The 20,272-nt window shown below is 38.5% G+C and overlaps 1 protein-coding gene and 1 non-coding gene across 2 annotated transcripts in view; both read left to right on the forward strand.

Annotated features, from left to right (window-relative positions):
- Rnf24 (ring finger protein 24) overlaps nucleotides 1-20,272 on the forward strand; it is a 48,381-nt gene that overhangs the window by 16,700 nt on the left and 11,409 nt on the right. Inside the window, exon 2 of the mRNA XM_041670468.1 lies at nucleotides 19,672-19,821. Coding sequence (XP_041526402.1) covers nucleotides 19,679-19,821 — 143 coding nt within the window. The 5' untranslated portion in view covers nucleotides 19,672-19,678. The remainder of the gene's footprint in view (nucleotides 1-19,671; nucleotides 19,822-20,272) is intronic.
- On the forward strand, nucleotides 8,506-8,612 carry LOC121460570. Its single transcript, XR_005976064.1, has one exon. It is a non-coding gene; the product is annotated as a U6 spliceosomal RNA (small nuclear RNA).

Raw genomic sequence — 20,272 nt, forward strand, 5'->3', positions numbered from 1 at the left:
ACATATATGTCTCTGTGCCACATATGTGCCTGTGCCTGCGGAGGCCAAAACGAGGGTCTCTGATTCCTTTTATCTGGAGTTAGAGATGCTTGTGAACTGTGTGTAGATGCTAGGACTTGAACTTAAGTCTTCTGGACTTAAGTGCTCTTAACTGCTAAGCCATATCTCCAGCCCCATGCCACTATCATGTTAATCATAAGAGAAAAGCAAGGACATTCTTCACCATATCTCTTCCTCTAAAGAAGGATTCTATGTTTCTAATAGCTCATACTAATTTCCTAAATAAATTTCCCAACTTTATAAAAATATCTCTTAATATATCATTACCAGGACTGGAGAAAGGGCTCAGTGGCTAAGGGTAAGTAGTGTTCTTGCATAGCATCCAATCTGAGTTCCTAGTATGTCGTTCAGTTTACAACTGCCTGTAACTCCAACTCCAGGGGTACCTGGCCTCTATGGACACCTACACTTGTGTATGTGCATGTATACACGCACACACACACATAATTAAAAGTAATAAAAGTAAATCTTAAAACAAAAAGAATATGTCATTCTGGTATCTAGCCCCTGTAGTCTCAGCATTTGTGAGACTGAAGAAGGAGAATAGCAAGTTTGAGGACAGTTTGATCTATATTGCAAGTTCCAGGCTATTCAAAGCTACATGACAAGACCTGGTCTCAAAAATTAAACACAAAAAGAAAGAATAAATCATTCCTTTTTCTGTAACTGTGTTATTGTAAAGAGATAGTCTGAAAGACACTTGCTAGAACTGATGTGATTTATGGATTCTGAAAAACTCGTATCTTTCCTAGGAATTGAGAGCCCACCTGTGAGACTGGGATTACAACTCAGTGGCAGAATGCATTTAGCATGTTTAAAGCCCTGGGTCTAAACACCAGAAAGGAGACTCAGCAGTAAAGTCCTGAACTTGATGTGTTAAAATAAGAGAACCTAGTGAGCCTCATAGAGGATCTTAACACTTCTCCTAAAGCAGCTTGAATATATATGTATTCAATATGTAATAACTGAGTATTATATAAAGACTACACTTTTTCTGGGGATTCAGAATTTAAATTAAAATCACTTAGCAACTTTACTGCCATCCATGAGAAAAAGGGAGTTCACATGGAGAGAAAACCCAGTGCATTTTAATATCCGTTGTATACTTGAATTCAGTTATTAATAAAATCATTAATTTATTTTGTCTAGAGACTGAACAAAGTCAAGTCCTTTAATTTAAAAACAAATTAAATCTTTCATGACTGTTCCATTAAACAAGTTGTATTGATTTCTATCTGGTGACCTGTGCTTTTCCAGGAACTTATGACTAATTGTTGGTTTGTTTTGTTTTATTGACAGGTGTCTTAAGTGCAGGTATCACAGTCAGTTCTCTTTACTTAGAGAAGGGCTCTCAGGGACCTGTGAGAAGGCTCAGAAAGTAAAAACTTTTGCTGTGTAAGCCTGGCCACCTGACTTCAATTCCTGGAACCCATGTTAAGGTGGAAGGAGAGAACTAACTCCACAAAGCTGTCCCCTGACCTCCAGGTGCACACTGTGGCACACATATACCTCCACACGCATCATTCCCATCAGTGCACACACAATAATTTTAAAAATTAAAGAAGGGCTCTTTTTCTGTCTTTAGAGCCTCTCTGGCACTGATTTCACAATGTATACACAGCCAGTGTCTAGGACTTGGACAATCATGACACTAGAAAGAGAATTTCAGATATGAAAGCCTCAGCCATGAAATATAAAGCCCAAGACACCCAGTGGAATCCATAAAGTCTATGAAATAGTTACCTTACATTGTACCTGAAGGCGCTAGGCAGGCTGCTAGGTGAAGAAATGCATCATTCGTCTTACCTGTTCCTGGACCTTGCATCCTACAATACTGATTTGCCTGGCAAGATGTGCCTACTAGTGCAGTGGTAGCATAATGGTTATGAGAGCAACCAGTTGCTTTCTGATTAGGGGCCTATTCCCCAGGAGGCATTTCATACTTGGTACTGTAAAACTGGTCAAAAATCCATACCTGTGTGCTAGCTAGTTTTTATGTCAACTTGACACAGGCTAGAGTCATGGGAAGAGGGAACCTCAACTGAGAAAATGCCCCCATCAAATTATCCACTGGACAAACCTGTGGAGCATTTTCTTGACTAATGATAGGGTGTGGATGGGCCCAATCTGAAGAGGGTGATGCCAGCCTGGGCAGGTGGTCCTGGATGGTAGAAGTAAGCAGGCTGAGCATTCCATGAGGAAAGAGCCAATAAGCCAGCACTCTTCCATGGCCTCCAGGTTCCTACCCTGCTTGAATTCTTGCCCTGACTTCCCTCAGTGGTAGAATGTTACCGAGAAGTGAAAGATGAAATAAATCCTTTTTTTTCCAAGTTGCTTTTGGTCATGATGTTTTATCCCAGCAATAGAAATCCTGAGACAAATAGTGAGAAAATAGGTCTTGGAGGAACCTAGTTTTGTTAGTCATGCTGTTAGATTTCCTTCTAAATATAGATTTGTGTTGCTTTCAACTTCAGTCAGAAAAGTTGCCTTTTGTAGTGGATAGTGGTTAATGCAGAGACTCATAACTGCTTACCGTGCTGAGTATAAGTAAGATGAGTGGTCAGCTGTGTAGCACACACACACACACACAATCCCCACCAATGTCCAAGCCTCAGGGAACATTACAGGGGAGGGAGCAGAAAGAATGAGGACTGTTGGATGAGGAAGAGAGCCGTGAGATGGTGGTTTCCGGATATGACACGACATGACAAGCACACATCAACCCATAGCAGCTGTTGTTACCCACACCAAATCAAACCCATCTCATGATTTTCAAACAAATTCATACTAAAGACTTTCTTTAGATCTGTCTTTATATTCTAGTATATATGTAAATTTATATTAAAACCAACAGAAAGTATCTTTTGTACTGACAATGTGGCAGTCTTACAAATTTTTTAATTACATTTATTTTGTGAGTTCAAGACCAGCCTTGTCTACAAGCGCTAGTTCCAGGACAGGCTCCAAAGCCACAGAGAAACCCTGTCTCAAAAAAATCAAAAGTAAAGTTATTATTGACATAATTATTATTTTGATTTCTTTTGTTGTGAGAAAGGTGTACTACTATTCTCTTGAGAACAAAGCAGCTCTTTTAATATTAGGCAGATAATATACCTAGTTTATTGCAGATTGGAAAGGGACCTTCTCTTTTCTGCCTACTTCTTTTCAGTGCCTTTCTGGAACTGACTGAAAGTCTCCTTTACAGTTTGTATTCTGTGCTATCTGAGTGTTACAGGATAGTGGTGGATATGTTCTTTTTAACAATCTGTACAAAAAGAATTCTGTACTTAGATCAGATGTGTATACATGCATTTGACCCAAGCACTCAGTAAACATAGGGAAGCAGATCTCTGTGCATCTAAGGCTAGCCTCTTCCATATATCTGAGTTCAGACCAGCCAGGGATACATAGAGAGAACCTGTCTCAAAATGGATGGATGGATGGATGGATGGATGGATGGATGGAATTTTAAAATTCTGCGCTTAGAGCCATAGAAGTGTACACCTCAGCACTCAGGAAGAGGTAGGAAGCTTGTGATTTTAAGACTGAGGTTTAGTTGTGAAATAACTCAGTTGAGAGAGTGTTAGACTGAAGACTGAGGTTTATACGAGGACAACCTATCTCAAAAAGAAAAAAAACACCCTAAGCAAACAGAAAAGAACTTTCACCAAGCTGGTTGTAAAACCATGAATCAAATAGAATCCATTAATTAAAGGCTGATAAATAGATTCTTTGTAATATAGTGTATGCACTGTGTGCCTGCGACAAATCAGAAGAGAATAGGAGATGACTAATTTGAATCCCTCATCACCACAGGGAAGTCTCTTAAAGGTCTAATGAGATTCCTAAAAATTTTAATGGAGACTTCAGTATGTAAAAAGATGGAGGTGGATCTTTAAGAAACTGACGCATAGAACAACTGACACTTCTGCTGGGCTGTGGTGACCTGGAGGGTCTGCGTTCAAAGCCATACTGGTCCACAGGTGAAGTTCCAGGACATCCAGGGCTACACAGAGAAACTCTTATCTCGAAAACAAAACCACAGAAAAAGAATAACTGAAACTTGGAATAGGGCAGAGCAAAGGACCCATCAGAATAGCAAACACTCATGCTCCAATTACGGTACACAAATTAAAGGCAGCAGCTCAGGCCCGATTACTTGGGCAATACCAGCCAAGGGGAGTGCTGGATACACACCCGTAGGGATCAGTGGCAGCTGAAAGAAAAATCCAACAGCAAAGGGCTCAGCATCTCCATCTATAGAGCAGGGGAGGATAAAGACTATTAGAGGAACTATTTAGATTTTTTAAAATGATTTATTTTATTGCATTGGTGTTTTATCTGCATATATATCTGTGTGTGAGTGTCAGATCTCCTAGAATTGATGTTATAGACAGTTGTGAGTTGGTGCTGGGAATTGAACCCCAGTCCTCTAGAATAGCAACCCATGAGCTTAACTGCTGAGCCATCTCTTCAACCCCAGATCTATCTTTTCCTCCCTTCCTTCCTTCCTTCCTTCCTTCCTTCCTTTTCTTTCTAACAGGCTCTTACTGTATAGCACTGACTGGCCTGCACTTGTAGAGATCCACCTGTCTCTAACTACTGAGTGCTAGGACTAAAACCTTTTGCCCCACAGCAAGCTCTGTTTAGAATTTTTAATTTTCTTAAAAACAAAGTACAAATAAAGAAATAAAGCTTTTATAACTTTTTTTTACTTACTTATTTGTGTGTATGTGGCAGAGAACAATTTACAAGTCAGTTTTCTCTTTTCCATCATATGGGTTCCAGGGATCAAGCCCAGACTTGGCAGTAAGCAACCTGACCCACTGAACCATTCCACCATCCCACTTAACAGCATTTTTTAATGAATAAAAGTAGAATCAAAATAATGTGATTTAGGAGTGAAGTAAAATGGAAAGATCTGCATTGAAATAGAGATGAGACAAATAACTAGAATATAGCATTGCAATTGTGTAGTTTGTTGTTCCTCCAATTCCCTAAACAGTGAGAATGGGATGGGAATGCAAGCAGAGGGAGGTTACAGAGTTCCTGCAGAGAAAAGTCCTCTGCCTGTAGATTTAGTCTGTGGCAGGGCTTTTTTGCTCCCCACCGCACCCCAGATTTGGCACTTGAAGACAGAGCACCCAGATATTCATCATTTGTTGTTGGCTGGTTTTCAATACTGGAGGTTGACCCTAGAGCTTTGCACAGCATTCTACTACTAAATTATGTTCCATAGTTCTTTTTTTTACGTTTTAAGATTTGGTCTCACTGGGTTGCCCATGCTGGCCTGGGTCTCATGACTGTCCTGCCCCAGCCCCACTGATGTGCTGGGATTGCAGAGGCCTGCACTACTAAGCTGATAATTCAGCTTCTTCACCAGAAAGAATAAAAAAATTAGAATGACCTCAAATCAACTCAAACAGTGTAGAAAAGGTTCACTAGAGAAATTTTAACATACCAATTTCACGATTTAAAAGAATATATATATATATATATATATATATATATATATATATATATTCACTTCCCTGTTGTCTTAAGATTTCTATTGCTGTGATAAGCATCATGATTTAAAGCAATGTGGGAAGGAAAGGGTTTATTTCTTACAGCTTGTAGTCCATCATCCAGGGAAGTCAGGATAGGAATACAAGGAAGGAACCTGAGAGGCAGGACCTGAAGCAGAGACCATGGAGGGGTGCTGCTTACTGGCTTGCTTCTCATGGCTTGCTCGGCCTGCTTTCTTATACAACCCAGTACTACCTGCCCAGGGGCGGTACTGCCAACAATGGGCTGATCCCTCCCATATCAATTATTACTCAAGAAAATGCCCTCATAGACTTGCCTACAGGCCAATATTATGGAGGCATTTTTTTTTTCAATTAAGAGTCTCTCTTGGGGCTGGAGAGTTGGTTCAGTGATTGAGAGCACAGGCTGCTCTTCCAGAGGTCCTGAGTTCCGTTCCCAGCAACCACATGGTGGCCCACGACCATCTGAAATGAGATCTGACGCCCTATTCTGGCGTGCAGGCATACATGGAGGCAGAATGTTGTATACATAATAAAAATAAATAAATAAATCTTAAAAAATAAATAATAAAAAAAGAGTCTCTCTTTCCAGATATGTCTAGGTTCATGTCAAGTTGACAAAACCAACCAGCACATGTGTTCCTTATTGTCTCACCAAATCAGTCCATGCTATCAGGTCTTTCAGTTTCTCAATATCCTCCTGGCTTTGTAGTCCAAGCCAGTTCCAGCTGTGCATATCATGAGCCATACAGGCCTGTAATTTCAGTGCTCCAAAGCAGCAATATCTAAAGTTCAAGAACAGCCCAGGCAAGACCCTGCCTCAAAAATAAAACACAAAGTAAATTTCTATTCTGTAGTGAAATATGCTAAGCCTATTGGCAATCCATGTGTTTTGTTGGCCTCTGTTGTAGTAGAGTTGGCTGTAGTAGTAGTCAAGGCAGATCCAGAGCTGTTTCTGGAAGACTCGGGTCATTGGAGTGGGGCCAGATGCCGGCCTGTCCAGTGAAGCTGCCTTGTGGCTCCTCACCAGGTGTCAGCAAGAATGATGTCTTCTGCAATTGTTCCTACACTAGCAACATGAAACAGGTCTTTAGGCTGGTTTTCTTTTCTTTTAACTGATTACTAAGACCACCTTTGGTTAAGCTAGAACACAAAAGATTGCATCCTTTCCAGCACCAAGCATGTGCTCACACTGCAGAGGCTGGAGCAACTGCTGGCTTACTTGTCAGGAAGATGAACTACAGATCAGCAAGTTTAAAAGTAGTTTTACTTGTTGGCATGTTTTTGTAATTATTTTTAGTAGCATATAAGTAAAAAGCACACATTAAATTCTGTGTTCAATTGCTTTTATATGTGTTGTTTTAAAACTAGCTTCTCTTGAAGCACCCACTGGTTAAAGATGAGTAAAGTTCAAGTGCTTTAACACTTATGAAATAGCAGCAGTAGCTGCATCTGTCTTTAACCTTTTAGGGTAGGTTAAAAAAAAAATGCTTTCTTCTATGTCAAAAGAACCAGTTTAGAAAATATTAAATGTAATTTTGTGTGTGTGTGTACACCTACACATAAACTTGGAAAAGTATAAATTTGTTTGAATAAACTATAAATCTTTTATCTGGACATGGTGGCAAACACCTTTAATCCCAGCACTTCAGGGGCGGGGCAGAGGTAAATGGATTTCCATTATACAAGGCCACTCTGATCCACGTGACAAGTTCGAGGCCAGACATGGCTGCATTATAAGACCCAATCTCAAAAAAAACTAAAACCAAATCTATCTTAAGGAATAGAATAAGTCTAGGATAAATGAAAAGAATAACGTGTTTTGTATAAAGGTGTATCTTAACCCAATTTGTGCTGCTATCACAGAATCCCATAGACTGGAGAATTTAAAATATTAAAATTGAAAGAGGGGCTGATAATGGCTTCATCCAGTAAAATGCTTGCCACGCAAGCATGTGGACCTTAGTTTGGGTCCTCAGCACCTACATAGAAGGCTGAGTGTATTAGTGCATGCCTACAATTTAGCACTGAGGAGGTGAAGGAAGCAGGGACTTTCTTGGCTAACCATGTATAGTGGTCTAAATGAGAGTGGCTCCCATAGATTCACGTTTGGTCCCCAGTTGGCGGAACTGTTGGAAAGATTAGGAAGTGTGACCTTATTGAAGGACCTATGCATTAGGGTTAGTTGGTTGTTTTTTTTTTTTTTTAAGCCAGGGTCTCTATGTAGCCTTGGCTGTATTGGAATTCAAAAGCCAACAACATTACCAGTTAGTTCTCTCTGTCTTATGCTTGTTGGTTAGATGTAAGCTCTCAATGACTTCTCTAGTGCCATTCCTGCCTACCTGCTGCCATGTTCCCTGCCATGATGGTCATAGACTCTAATCCTCTGGAACTGTGAGCCTCCAGATTAAATGTTTTATAAGTTGCCGTGGTCATAGTGTCTTGTCACAGCAATAGAAGAAAAAAAAAAAACAAAAAGACTAAGACACCATTTAGCCAAATTGGTGAGCTCAGATTCAGTGAGAGACCTTGCTTCAAAAATAAGGTGAAGAGCCGGGCGATGGTGGCGCACACCTTTAATCCCAGCACTCGGGAGGCAGAGGCAGGCGGATCTCTGTGAGTTCGAGACCAGCCTGGTCTACAGAGCTAGTTCCAGGACGAGCTCCAAAGCCACAGAGAAACCCTGTCTCGAAAAACCAAAAAAAAAAAAAAAAATAAGGTGAAGAGAGCTAGTAAGATGGCTCAGCAGGCAAAGGTGTGCAAGCTTGGTGGCCCTGAGTTCTGTCCCTGACCCAGATGGTGGGTGCAGAGAACTGACTCCAGAGTGCTCTGACTTCACATGCACAGTACTACTGGCTCTCTTCCGCTTACACCTCATGCACACACGCAACAAGGAAATCTTAAAAATGAAGATTGAGTGCTCACTTCAGCAGCATATGTACTAAAATTGGAGCAATACAGAGAAGATTAGCATGGTTTCTGTGTAAGGATGAGCTGGAAATTTATGGATCATTCCATATTTTTTAAGAGTAAATAAAAAATAAGATGGATTGATAGACACCAGACATCATTGATCTCTGGCCTCTGCACACATATCCATGCACACACATCTATATTCCTGGAGCTTGTGCCACCCTATCTAGCTGAACATTGAGCTCCAGTGAGGGAGCCTGTTTCATAAAATAAGGTGGAGAACATTTAAGGAACACACAGACACTTACAAATGTGCACATATATACCACACACACAAAATTAACAAATTTATCTCTTAAAGGCCTTCCTGCTGCCTTGTAATATAGTGAAAATACAAAGAAAAACCAGTCAGTGTGGCCAAACCCACGATATCTATTCATGAGGAATAGCCCTGTGGTTGTGTACCTCTCAGAGGTCTTGCTTATAATACTATCACAACAGAAAATAACTGTAACATAAATTTGGAAGGAGACAAGCATTCAGACTTTAACAAAACCTGTTCTTATGTAAACTATACATTTTGATACTCTTCAGTCCCCTTCCCAAGAGAACATTTTAGAACCCAAGGACTTGATCAATGGCTCAGAGGTTAAGAGCACTTAACTACTCTCTCAGAGGACCTGGGCTCAGTTCCCACTTCAGGTGGATATTTAATTCCAGCTCCAGGGAATCCAATGTCTCTAGTCTCCTCAGGCACCTGCACTGATGTACACATGCAGACACACCTATACATAATAACAAAATTGATCTTTAAAATAAACTTACCTGGGAAAAAAAAAGGTATAGGGATAATTTTGAAGTATTTAAAAAAATACTGTTCCACACACTGAGACAATGGGGATGTTCTATCGGGAACTCACCAAGGCCAGCTGGCCTGGGTCTGAAAAAGCCTGGGATAAAACCGGACTCGCTGAACATGGCGGACAATGAGGACTACTGAGAACTCATGAGCAATGGCAATGGGTTTTTGATCCTACTGCACGTACTGGCTTTGTGGGAGCCTAGGCAGTTTGGATGCTCACCTTACTAGACCTAGATGGAGGTGGGTGGTCCTTGGACTTCCCACAGGGCAGGGAACCCTGATTGCTCTTTGGGCTGATAAGGGAGGGGGACTTGATTGGGGGAGGAGCAGGGAAATGGGAGGCTGTGGCAGGGAAGAGACAGAAATCTTTAATAAATAAATAAAAATGTAAACGAAAAACAGCCTACAGAATGGCTTTGCAGCCCCAAGCAATTTTCTGCTGCTGTGTAAGAATGCAACTTAGTTGTAAGAGTGCTTGCCTATATATTAAATAAATTAAATACACTTTCATATATTAAATCAGGTCTTCTTGAGCCAGTTTGGCTATTTGTATACCAATAAGTCCATTAATCTAAATTAGGAAATTAATACTCAAATTCTCATTAATTTTTAAAGATTTCAGCATAAAAAAAATCTTATCTTTTTTATTTGTTTAGTTGACTCAAACCTTTATTTTTTTCTTAGTTTATTTATTTTGGGGTTTCCCTTTATTTCTTCTGACTTACATGATTTGTTCTTCTAAAGTTGGGTTATCCATTTCATTTTCAGTATTTTTCTGTTCTTTTAAAATTGATAATATTAAGGTTATGTTCCAATTTCTAGCTATTGAAATGAACATGTTGAGCAAGTGTCTTTGGTAGGACATATATATATATATGTATGTATACATACATATATGTATGTATGTGTATATGTGTGTGTATATATATATACATATACATATATATATATATATATCTGAGAGCAGTATAGCTGATTCTGGAGGTAGGTCAATTCTTATCTTCTTAAGGAACCACCACACTGAATTCTGTAGGGGCTGTACAAGTTTGCAGTTCCACCAGTGGTGAATGAGTGTTTTTCTTACTCCACATCCTTGCCAGCATGAGCTGTCACTTATGTCATTGATCTTAGCCATTCTGATAGGTGTAAGATGAAATTTCAAAGTAGTTTTGATTTGAATTTCCCTAAGGATGTTGAACATTTATTTTAAGTGTTTCTCAGCTATTTGAGTTTCCACTTTTAAGAATGTTCTATTTAGATCTGATCTGGACCCCATTTTTTAATTGAGTTGTTTGTTTTCTTGATATCCAGTTTTGATCAAGTTCTTTATATATTCTGGTATTAGCCCTCCGTTATATATTTATTTGCTAAAATCTTTTCCCATTCTGTAGACTGCCATCTTGTTCAAATGGTAGGGTTCTTTGCCATGCAGAAGCTTTTCAGTTTCATTTATTGTTGATCTTCACACCTGTGCTTCAGAAAGTCTTTACTGGGTCAATACGTTGAAGGCTATTCCTCATTTTCTCTTCTGACAGGTTCAGTGTATCTGGTTTTATGTTGAGGTCTTTGATTCATTTGCAGTTAAGTTTTATCCAGGGTGAGAAGTATGGGTCTATTTGGATTCTTCTACATCCAACACCATTTGTTGAAGTTGCTGGCTTTTTCCTGTATGTATTTCTAGCTTCTTTACTAAAAAGCAGGTGTCCATAGGTGTGAGGATTTATGTCTGGGTCTTTAATTCCATTGATCAGTGTGTTTGTTTTTGTGCCAGTACCATACTGTTTTTATTACTGTATCTCTGTAGTACAGTTTGAGGTAAGGGATGGTGATACTTCCAGCAGTTATTTTATTATTCAGGATTGTTTTAGTTATTCTTGTTTTGTGTGTGTGTCCATATAAAACTGAAAATTGTCCTGTCGAGACTATTAATGGAATTTTGATGGAAATTGCATTGAATTTGTAGGTTGCTTTTCATAGGATGGTCATTTTTACTGTGTTCTATCAATCCATCTTCTTCAGTTTCTTCAGTGTCTTAGTTTTTATCATACAAGTCTTTCACTTTCTTGGTTAGAGTTATCCCAAGGTATGTTATATTATGTGAGGCTATTGTGAAGGGTTTTGTTTCCCTGAGTTCTTTCTCAGTCTGTCACTTGTATATGATTTTTGTGCCTTCATTTTGTATCCAGCTACTTTTCTGAAAGTATTTATAGCTGTAGGAGTTTCCAGTGGAATTTTTAGTTTTACTTACATATACTATCATCATCTGCAAATAAAGATACTTTGACTTCTTTCTAGTTTGTATACCCTTCATTTGCCTTAATTGTTGTAACACTTAAATACTATGTTGAAGACATACAGCGAGATAGATAGCCTTGTCTTGTTCCTGATTTTAGTGGAATTGCTTTGAGTGTCTCTTTATTTTAAGTGATATTGGCTATGAGCTTGCTGTAAACTACCTTTATTATTTTGAGGAATGTACATCCCTTGTATTCTCAATCGTTCCAGGACTTTATTGTGAATGGGTGCTGGATTTGTCAAATGCCTTTTTTGCCTCTAGTGAGATGATTATGTGGTTTTTATCTTTTCAGTTTGCTTATATGGTAGACTACATTTATGGATTTTACGTATGTTGAACCATCCCTGCATCTCTGGGATGAAGCCACTTGATCATGGTGGATGATCTTTTTGATATGTTCTTGGATTCAGTTTGCAAGTACTTTATTGAGAATTTTTGCATCTGTGTTCAAAAGGGAAATTGATCTTTAATTTTTTAAATCTTTATGTGGGTTGGGTATCAGTGTAATTGTGGCCTCATAAAATGAATTGGGCAAAGTTTCTTCTGTTTCTATTTTGTGAAATAATTTGAGAAGTATTGGTATTAATTCTTTGAAAGTCTGATAGATTTCAGAACTAAAGCCATCTGGCCCTTTTGTTTGTTTGTTTTGTAGACTTTTAATTACTACTTCCAAATAGAAGTGATAGAGTTATAGATGTGTTTAAATTGTGCATCTGATCTTGATTTAACTTGGGTAGGTGGTATGTATATATCAAGAAAATTATCCATTTCTTTTAAATTTTCCAGTTCAGAGTACAGGATTTTAAAGTCTGCCCTTAGGATTCTCTGGATTTCCTTGGTGTCTGTTAATTGACTTCTCTTTACACCTTTTAGTTAATTTGCCTAAGGGTTTGTCAATTTTACTGATGATCTCAAAGAACCCTCTCTTTGCTTCATTGATTCTTAGTATTGTTTTATCATTGTTGTTTCTATTTTATTGATTTTGACCCTGAGGTTGATATTTATTGCTATCTACTCCTTTTGGGTATGATTTCTTCTTTTAGTTCTAGAGCATTCAAGTGTGCTTTTATTAGTATGAATGAAATCTCTCCTTTTTTGTAAGTAGGCACCTAGTATTTTGAACTTGCCTTGGAGAATTACCTTCATTTTCTCCCACAAGTCTGGGTATGTTGTATATTCATTTTCATTCAGTTCTAGAAATTTTTAATTTCCTTTTTTTTTTAAAGATTTATCTATTGTGTATATCATAGTCTGCCTACATGCTTGCCTGCAGGCCAGAAGAGGGCATTAGGTCTCATTACAGATGGTTGTAAGCCACCATGTGGTTGCTGGGAATTGAACTCAGGACCTTTAGATTAGCAGGTGGTGCTATTAACCACTGAGCCATCTCTCCAGCCCTTAATTTCCTTCTTAATTTATGTCTTGATCCAGTTTTCATTCAGTGGTGAATTGTTCAGTTTCCAGTTTTTGTCAGCTCTTTCTTGTTTTTGTTGTTGATATCCAGCTTTGGTCTGTGGTGATCAGAGAGGATGCAGGATGTTAGTTCAGTTTTCTTGTATCTGTTGAGTCTTGACTTTGTGTCTAAGTATATGCTCAATTTTGGAGAAAGTTTCATGAACTGCTGCTAAGAAGGAAGTTTTTTTTTTTTTCTGTTTCAATGGAGTGTTCTTTGAATATCTGCTGGGTTCATTTGGTTTATGACATCATTTAGCTCCATTTAGCTTTTTCTGTTTAGTTTTTGTCTGGATGACCTGTTTATTGGTGAGACTGGAGTATTGAAGTCACTCACTATCGTTGTGTGTGAGTTATTTTTTTTTGTTAACACCTTTTTTATATATTTATTTTCCTAATAATTTATTTATTTTTATTTTATTGGCATTGGTGTTTTGCCTGCATGTATGTCTATCTGAGGGTGTCAGAGTTACCGACAGCTGTTGACTGCCATGTGGGTGGTAGGAATTGAACCTGGGTCCTCTGGAAGAGCAGTCAGCACTCTTAACCACAGGGCCATCTCTCCAGCCCTGTGTGTGAGTTAATATATGATTTAAGCTGTGGTTGTGTTTCTTTTTTTTTTAAAATATTTATTTATTTATTATGTATACAATATTCTGTCAGTGTGTATGCCTGCAGGCCAGAAGACCCCATTACAGATGGTTGTGAGCCACCATGTGGTTGCTGGGAATTGAACTCAGGACCTTTGGAAGAGCAGGCAATGCTCTTAACCTCTGAGACATCTCTCTAGCCCCGGTTGTGTTTCTTTTATGAACATAAGTGCCCTTGTATCTGGTGCATAGAAGTTAAAAACTGCAATGTCTTCTCGGTGGGTTTTTCATTTGAGTAAGTAGCGTCCTTCCCTATCTCTTCTGATTCTTTTGGTTTGAAGTCTATTTTGTCAGACATTAAGATGACTACGCCAACTTGCTTCTTAGGGCCATTTGCTTGGAATACCTTCTTTCATTCCTTTACTCTTAGGTAATATCTATCCTTGATGTGAAAGTGTGTTTCTTGTATGCAGCTGAAGGATGGATCCTGTTTTCTATCCAGTCTTTTAGTGTGTGTTTTTTGTTGTGGGGGATATTGAGACCATTGGTGTTGAGAGTTACCAATGAGCAGTGTAGTCAGTTTTCCTGTCCTGCAGTCAACTCTCAAATAAACACACTGAGGTTTATATTAATTATAAATGCTCAGCCCATAGCTCAGGCTTATTACTAACAATCTCTTATATTTTAAGTCAACCCATATTTCTTATTTATGTTCTGCCTCATGGCAGTACCTTTATTAACATTCGTCTCCTGCTCCCTCTGGGTCTGCCTGACAACTCCATACTCCACCCTTCTTCCTCCCAGGTTCTCAGTTTGACTCTCCTGCCTAACCTTATTCTGTTCAGTTATTGACCAGTCAGCTTGTTTATTAAACCAATTATAGTGACACATATTTGCACATTGGAATATTCCACAATATTTTTCCCATTTTGTCTAAATAAAAAAGAAAATTTTTAACATTAACATAGTAAAATTGTATACAACAAAAACAGTTATCAAGTAAGAATTATAGTTATAATATCCAATCTATTTGTATTTAGCAAAATTAGAGAAAATATTTTATTATCTACCTTTCATAGTAAATCTAAAGTTTTACATATAATATACCTTTTTATCATGGCTAAGGAAAACTATAACTATCTGGTCTTCAACTCTATCAAGGACCTCAGAAGGGCAAAATGTTACCTATTGTCAGGTTCATCAGACTGCCTAGACAGTCACCCAGAGTTCCTCTGTATTATTTGGGCATATGCTACAGGCCTAGCATATCTGACAGACTTTCCTGAGAAGCGAGGAATTTTGAAGGACTTTCCTACCTTCTCTTGGCAAAGTTCAGCAGTCACCTTTCTTGCATCCTGTTGGTTCCATTTGGACATTAAGTGTCAGCAATTGGGGCAAGGGCAGTTTCTTTGCTTTCTTTTGCCATAAAGAGAGCAAATTCCATATATAGTTTCTTCAATGCCCATTATTTTCTCTGAAGTAAATCAGTGCTGCCAGGATTATACATGTCTCACTTTCATGAAAAGCCTTAAGTTATTAAACATTAAGTACCATATTCTGTAGGTCTTTGAAGTGTTTGAAGACCATCTATTTATCTAAGTATATTTGTTTATGATCTTGACAACATATCTAAAATGACTATAGGTTTGACTGTTAATTTATACATTACATTTTAAATGAGTTACATAAGCACAATAACTCAAACAAGAGTAGACACATACATACAATATAACAAAATTAACTTTAAATTTGTATTAGTATACAAAAATCTATACCAGGGTAAAATATTTAAGTCAAGTAGTTGCTTTCATGGTTTAAAAGTAGATTCAATAATCTACCATTCTATCCTATCATTTCTATATTTCCCTTTTTCTTTTCAGAGAGAGATCTTTGAATCTAATCTTTTTTTGTTTAGCTTTTTTCCTGACCATTACCAATAACAACTTTTAACCACCCCCCTTAAATGATAACATACAACAATAACCAGTATTTTGGGAATGTGGACATTGTTTTTTCTAAACTGCTTTCTGTTGTCTGGGGGTGCTGATAATCTTTGAGGGAACCTTGTGAAAATCGGGATAATCATTAGATCTTGATTAGAGTATTCTGTGAGGCTGGATCATCTCACTCAGTACCCTTGAAGCTGTTTTGGATGCTGGATCACCTGGTCCATCCATTTTTATTGGTGTTTGGTCCCCTTGTTCTGAAAAATATATAAAATTTTAAAGGTAACATACATATTTGTGTATATATAAATATAAATACAGACTACATTCTACACAAGTCAGCCAAAGATGATTTTTAAAAGAACTTTCTTTACCCCTTTTCTTTTTTCTCCTGATTCCTACACATATTTTTTTTTAACACATTAACCCATTTAGAGGTTTTTCTTTTTTTTTTCCTGTCTGAATCTGTCTTTATTGTGTATCTGTAACCTTTTCTATTTTCATGATCAAAACCCTAAACCCTCCATAAAGCATGCTGGTGGAGCACTTAAACCCACAGGCAGCAGCTGGGAGAAGCTTTCCTATACCACGGCCCACGTGGAGAGACTGTGGGAACCTGACACTCGGCTTAACTCACGGAGGTTGGTGACTGACTCCATTTTGTATGCAGCTGTTGGGAGACACATCTCTGCATTGTGGCTGGCTCCATTTTTGTGTATTTAGAACTTTTTAAAAGCTTTTCTAGGTCTTATGTGGATCTACACCAGATGGTGGGCACCATTTGTAGGAAGAGGTTTTTTTTGTCCCCCAGTTACTCTCAAATAAACACACTTGGCCAATAACTCAGGCTTACTACTATCTCTTACATTTTAAGTTAGCCCATATTTCTTATTTACGCTCTGCCACATGACAGTACCTTTATTAACATGGCACATTCGTCTCCTGCTCCCTCTGCATCCTCCTGGCAACTCCATACTCGATCCTCTTTCCTCCCAGCCTTCTCAGTTTGACTCTCCTGCCTAACCTTATTCTGTTCAGCTGTTGATCAGTCAGCTCATTTATTAAACCAATCATTGTGACTATATTCGCGCATTGTAAAGAAATATTCCACGGCAGAGCAGTATTCGTTGACTCCTGTTATTTTGTGGTGATTGTGTGTGTGTTTCCCCTTTTTTGACTTACTGGTCTACAATTATTTATTCCTTGTGTTTTCTTGGGTGTGGATAACCTCTTTAGGTTGAAGTTTTCCTTCTGTCATCTTATAGGGCTGAATTTGTAGATAGATATTGCTTAAATTTGGTTTTATCTTTAAATGCCTTGTTTTCCCTATCTATTGTGATTGAAAGTTTGGCTAGGTATAGTAGTCTGGGATGGCATCTGTGGTCTCAGCTTATAAAACATCTTTTTGCTCTACATCAGGCTTTAAAGTCTACAATGAGAAGTTAAGTGTTATTCTAATAGGTCTACCCTTATATCCCTTGCAGATTTTAATATTCTTTCTTTGTTCTGTATAGTTACTGGTTTTGATTATTGTGTGCCAAGGGAATTTCTTTTCTCATCTGTTCTATTTTTTGTGCCTTTGCCCTGGGTTGTTTCTATTCCTAATCTTCATTTGGTCTTTTCATAGTGTCTCCAATTTCCTGGATGTTTTGTGCCAATATTTTTTTAGATGTAACATTTTCTTTGACCAAGGTATCCATTTCTTCTATCATGTTTTCAATGCTTGGGATTCTCTCTTCCATCTCTTGTATTCTGTTGGTGAGGCTTGTCGTGAAATTCCTGTTCAAGTTCCTAATTTTTCTTTTCCGGATTTTCTTCAATTTATGCTTTCTTTTTCTTTCCTTTTTCTTTCTTTCCTCCCTTTCTCCCTTCCTTCTTCCTTCCTTTTCCCTCCAAGACAGAGTTTCTTTGTGAAACAGTCCTGTTGTCTTGGAACTCACTCACTATGTAGACCAGGTTGGCCTTGAACTCACAGAGAGCCACCCTTCTCTCCCTCCTGAGTGCTGGGATAGCACCTGGGTGTTTTGGCTTTCTTTATTGATTCTATTTTAAGCTCTTTGTTATACTCATTTCTTCCTACTTTTTGTTCATGTATTTATTTCCTCTTTAAGATCCTCTATCATATTTATAAAGGCTATTAAGGTCTTTGTCCTGTACCTCAACTGTGTTGCAGTTTTCGGAGTATTACAGTACTTACTACTGTAGTAAGGTTGCCGGACTGTAGTGGAGACATATTGTCTTGACTGTTATTGTGTTTTTATGGTGGTGTCTAGGCATCTGGGTTTGTGATGATTGTAACTCTAGGGCTAATATCTGGTCTTTGTTGTGTCGGTGTTTTGTTCCTTGGTTTCTGTTTCCTCTCTGCTTCTTAGAGTGTGGTGACTGTGTGATGCCTGGTAGGAAATTCTTCTGGGACCCTGGGTGTGGCCGCTGGATGTTCCAGGTAAAATGTGTTTCTAGGACTTGGGAATGGGGATAGGCTTGGGGAGTGGTTTCAAGGGGTCCACAGGAGGAAAGAAAGCAAGGTGTTCCAATAGAGTCTGCTTAGTCCCCTAGGAATAGGGGCAGAGTGAAGAGAGGCCACAGCAGGTAGTCTGCTGTAGAGCTGGGGGGTGAGACTGGGGAACTGGATTTGTAGAAGAGGGAGAGTGAAGATCAGCTATTAGCCTGCTTGCTGCTGTGACTGGCTTGGCTCGCAGTTTCCCAGGGAATGCCTGGTGTAATTGGGGGCTGGGATAAAGAGATGAATGGGGGAAGGAAGCCTGGAGGGAAAGATCTGTGTGATCTGCTGGAGATAGGGGAGGAGCATGCAAAGAGGGAAGGGAAGCCTGAGCGGAAGATATCTTACAGAGCTGGGTGAGACTGAGGGATTGGGTTTGGAGGAGAGGGGGTAAAGGTGAAGATCTGAAGTTAGCTTACTTGCTTCCTTGACTGGTGGGTTCCCCGAGAATTCAGTCCACCTTTTTATGACTGACTAGGAATCCATTATAGGTGACAAACCACAGTTGTCATCTGTTCATCTCAATAGACATCTAGGCTCTTTCACTTTAGAGCAACAATGAATAGTGCTACTAAAAGTACACAAGAATATGTTTTCAGACCTGTGGGATATATTACATGATAATCTTATTTAACTTTTCATTTTGTTTTCTTTTTGTAGTCTCTCACTGTGTATCTCTGGAACTCCTTAGGTAGAACCCCTTGTGTAGACCAAGCTGGCCTTGAACTCACAGAAATCTACCTGCCTCTGCTTCTGAGCATTGCCAGGCCCAACTCTTTAACTTTTTGAGAAACAACAAACCTGTAACATTTGATGCTATATAATTATTTAATCTTCTTTTTCTGAGAAATATGTGTTTTATTGTTATTGTGCATGTCGTGTGCCACAGTGCAGAATCCATTTTCTCCCCTTCACATGGGCTCTGAGGATGGAACTTAGGTTGTCAAGAGTGCCACATTACCAGCCCACATGAGTTATTTTTCATTATATTTCATATATTACCATTATAAGTACTGGTAAATTATGAGGTAAATACTGCTACATAAAGGGGTAAGTTATTAAGTAAATAATCTGAGTAGTTTTAATATATTTTTTTCTTTTTGCACTTTGAGGCTTTTGTGTTGATTAATTACTGGCGTTATTTCATGAAGTGCCTTATGAATGAATGAGAGCTGATATGCTTTATGTTTTTAATTTAATAAAATCGTTAAATATTTGGTGTGGTGAAGGAAGGACAAGAATATTAATACTTTAGCTTATTTTAGTTCAGGTCAAGCATTAGAAAACTTTTACCTGTTCATGAATAAATAAATAATGCTATCTTGGTTCTAAGGGAGTTTGAGAGTTTGTTTTGGGGTGTTTGGAGGTTTGGTATTTTATTTTATTTTTACAGTCTTGCTATATAGCTTTAGCTAACTTCAAACTCATAGCAGTCCTCCCGCCTCCTCCCAAGGGCTGGGATTACAGACATGTATCACCATGCTTGTCCACACCTAATTCTTTTCCATTCTTTCTTTCCCACAGTTCATCCATGAGCTCAGATTTCCCACATTACAACTTCAGGATGCCTAATATTGGATTCCAGAATCTGCCTCTCAACATATATATTGTGGTCTTTGGCACTGCTGTATTTGTCTTCATCCTTAGTTTACTCTTCTGTTGCTACTTGATTAGGTAATCAATTTTTATTATTTTCTGATATTTCAGAATATGTTAAACAGTTACTTCTACCATAAGGTCAAAATCTGTGTTTTGGGGCCTGTTTTCTAAGGCCTTAGTGGCTTAGCATTTTAACTGTCTGTGGTGTTCAGTAACCCACTGCTCTGCAATCTTCCATCCTACCGCTCATGAGGGGTTTTACTCTGCAGTAGAAAATGCTCTTCAATAGTTCTTCCACAGTATTAGCATCCAAATACACTTACGTCATCATCTCCAAGATTTAATCTTTTTCTTTTTAAGTTTTGTTTTGAGACAGAGCCTCAATCTCTGCATTCTTGACTGGTCTGGTACTCATTATGTAAACCAAGCTGGCCTTGAACTCACAGAGATCTACCTGTTTCTGCCTCTAGATTCCTGATTTAGTCTACTAGAAGTTGCTCTTGTAGAAAGCATTTTTGCATCACTG

The sequence above is a fragment of the Microtus oregoni genome, unplaced genomic scaffold (assembly GCF_018167655.1).
Source record: "Microtus oregoni isolate MIOR12 unplaced genomic scaffold, Mior012 000020F_ref0000438, whole genome shotgun sequence".
In the NCBI taxonomy this organism is placed as follows: Eukaryota; Metazoa; Chordata; class Mammalia; order Rodentia; family Cricetidae; genus Microtus; species Microtus oregoni.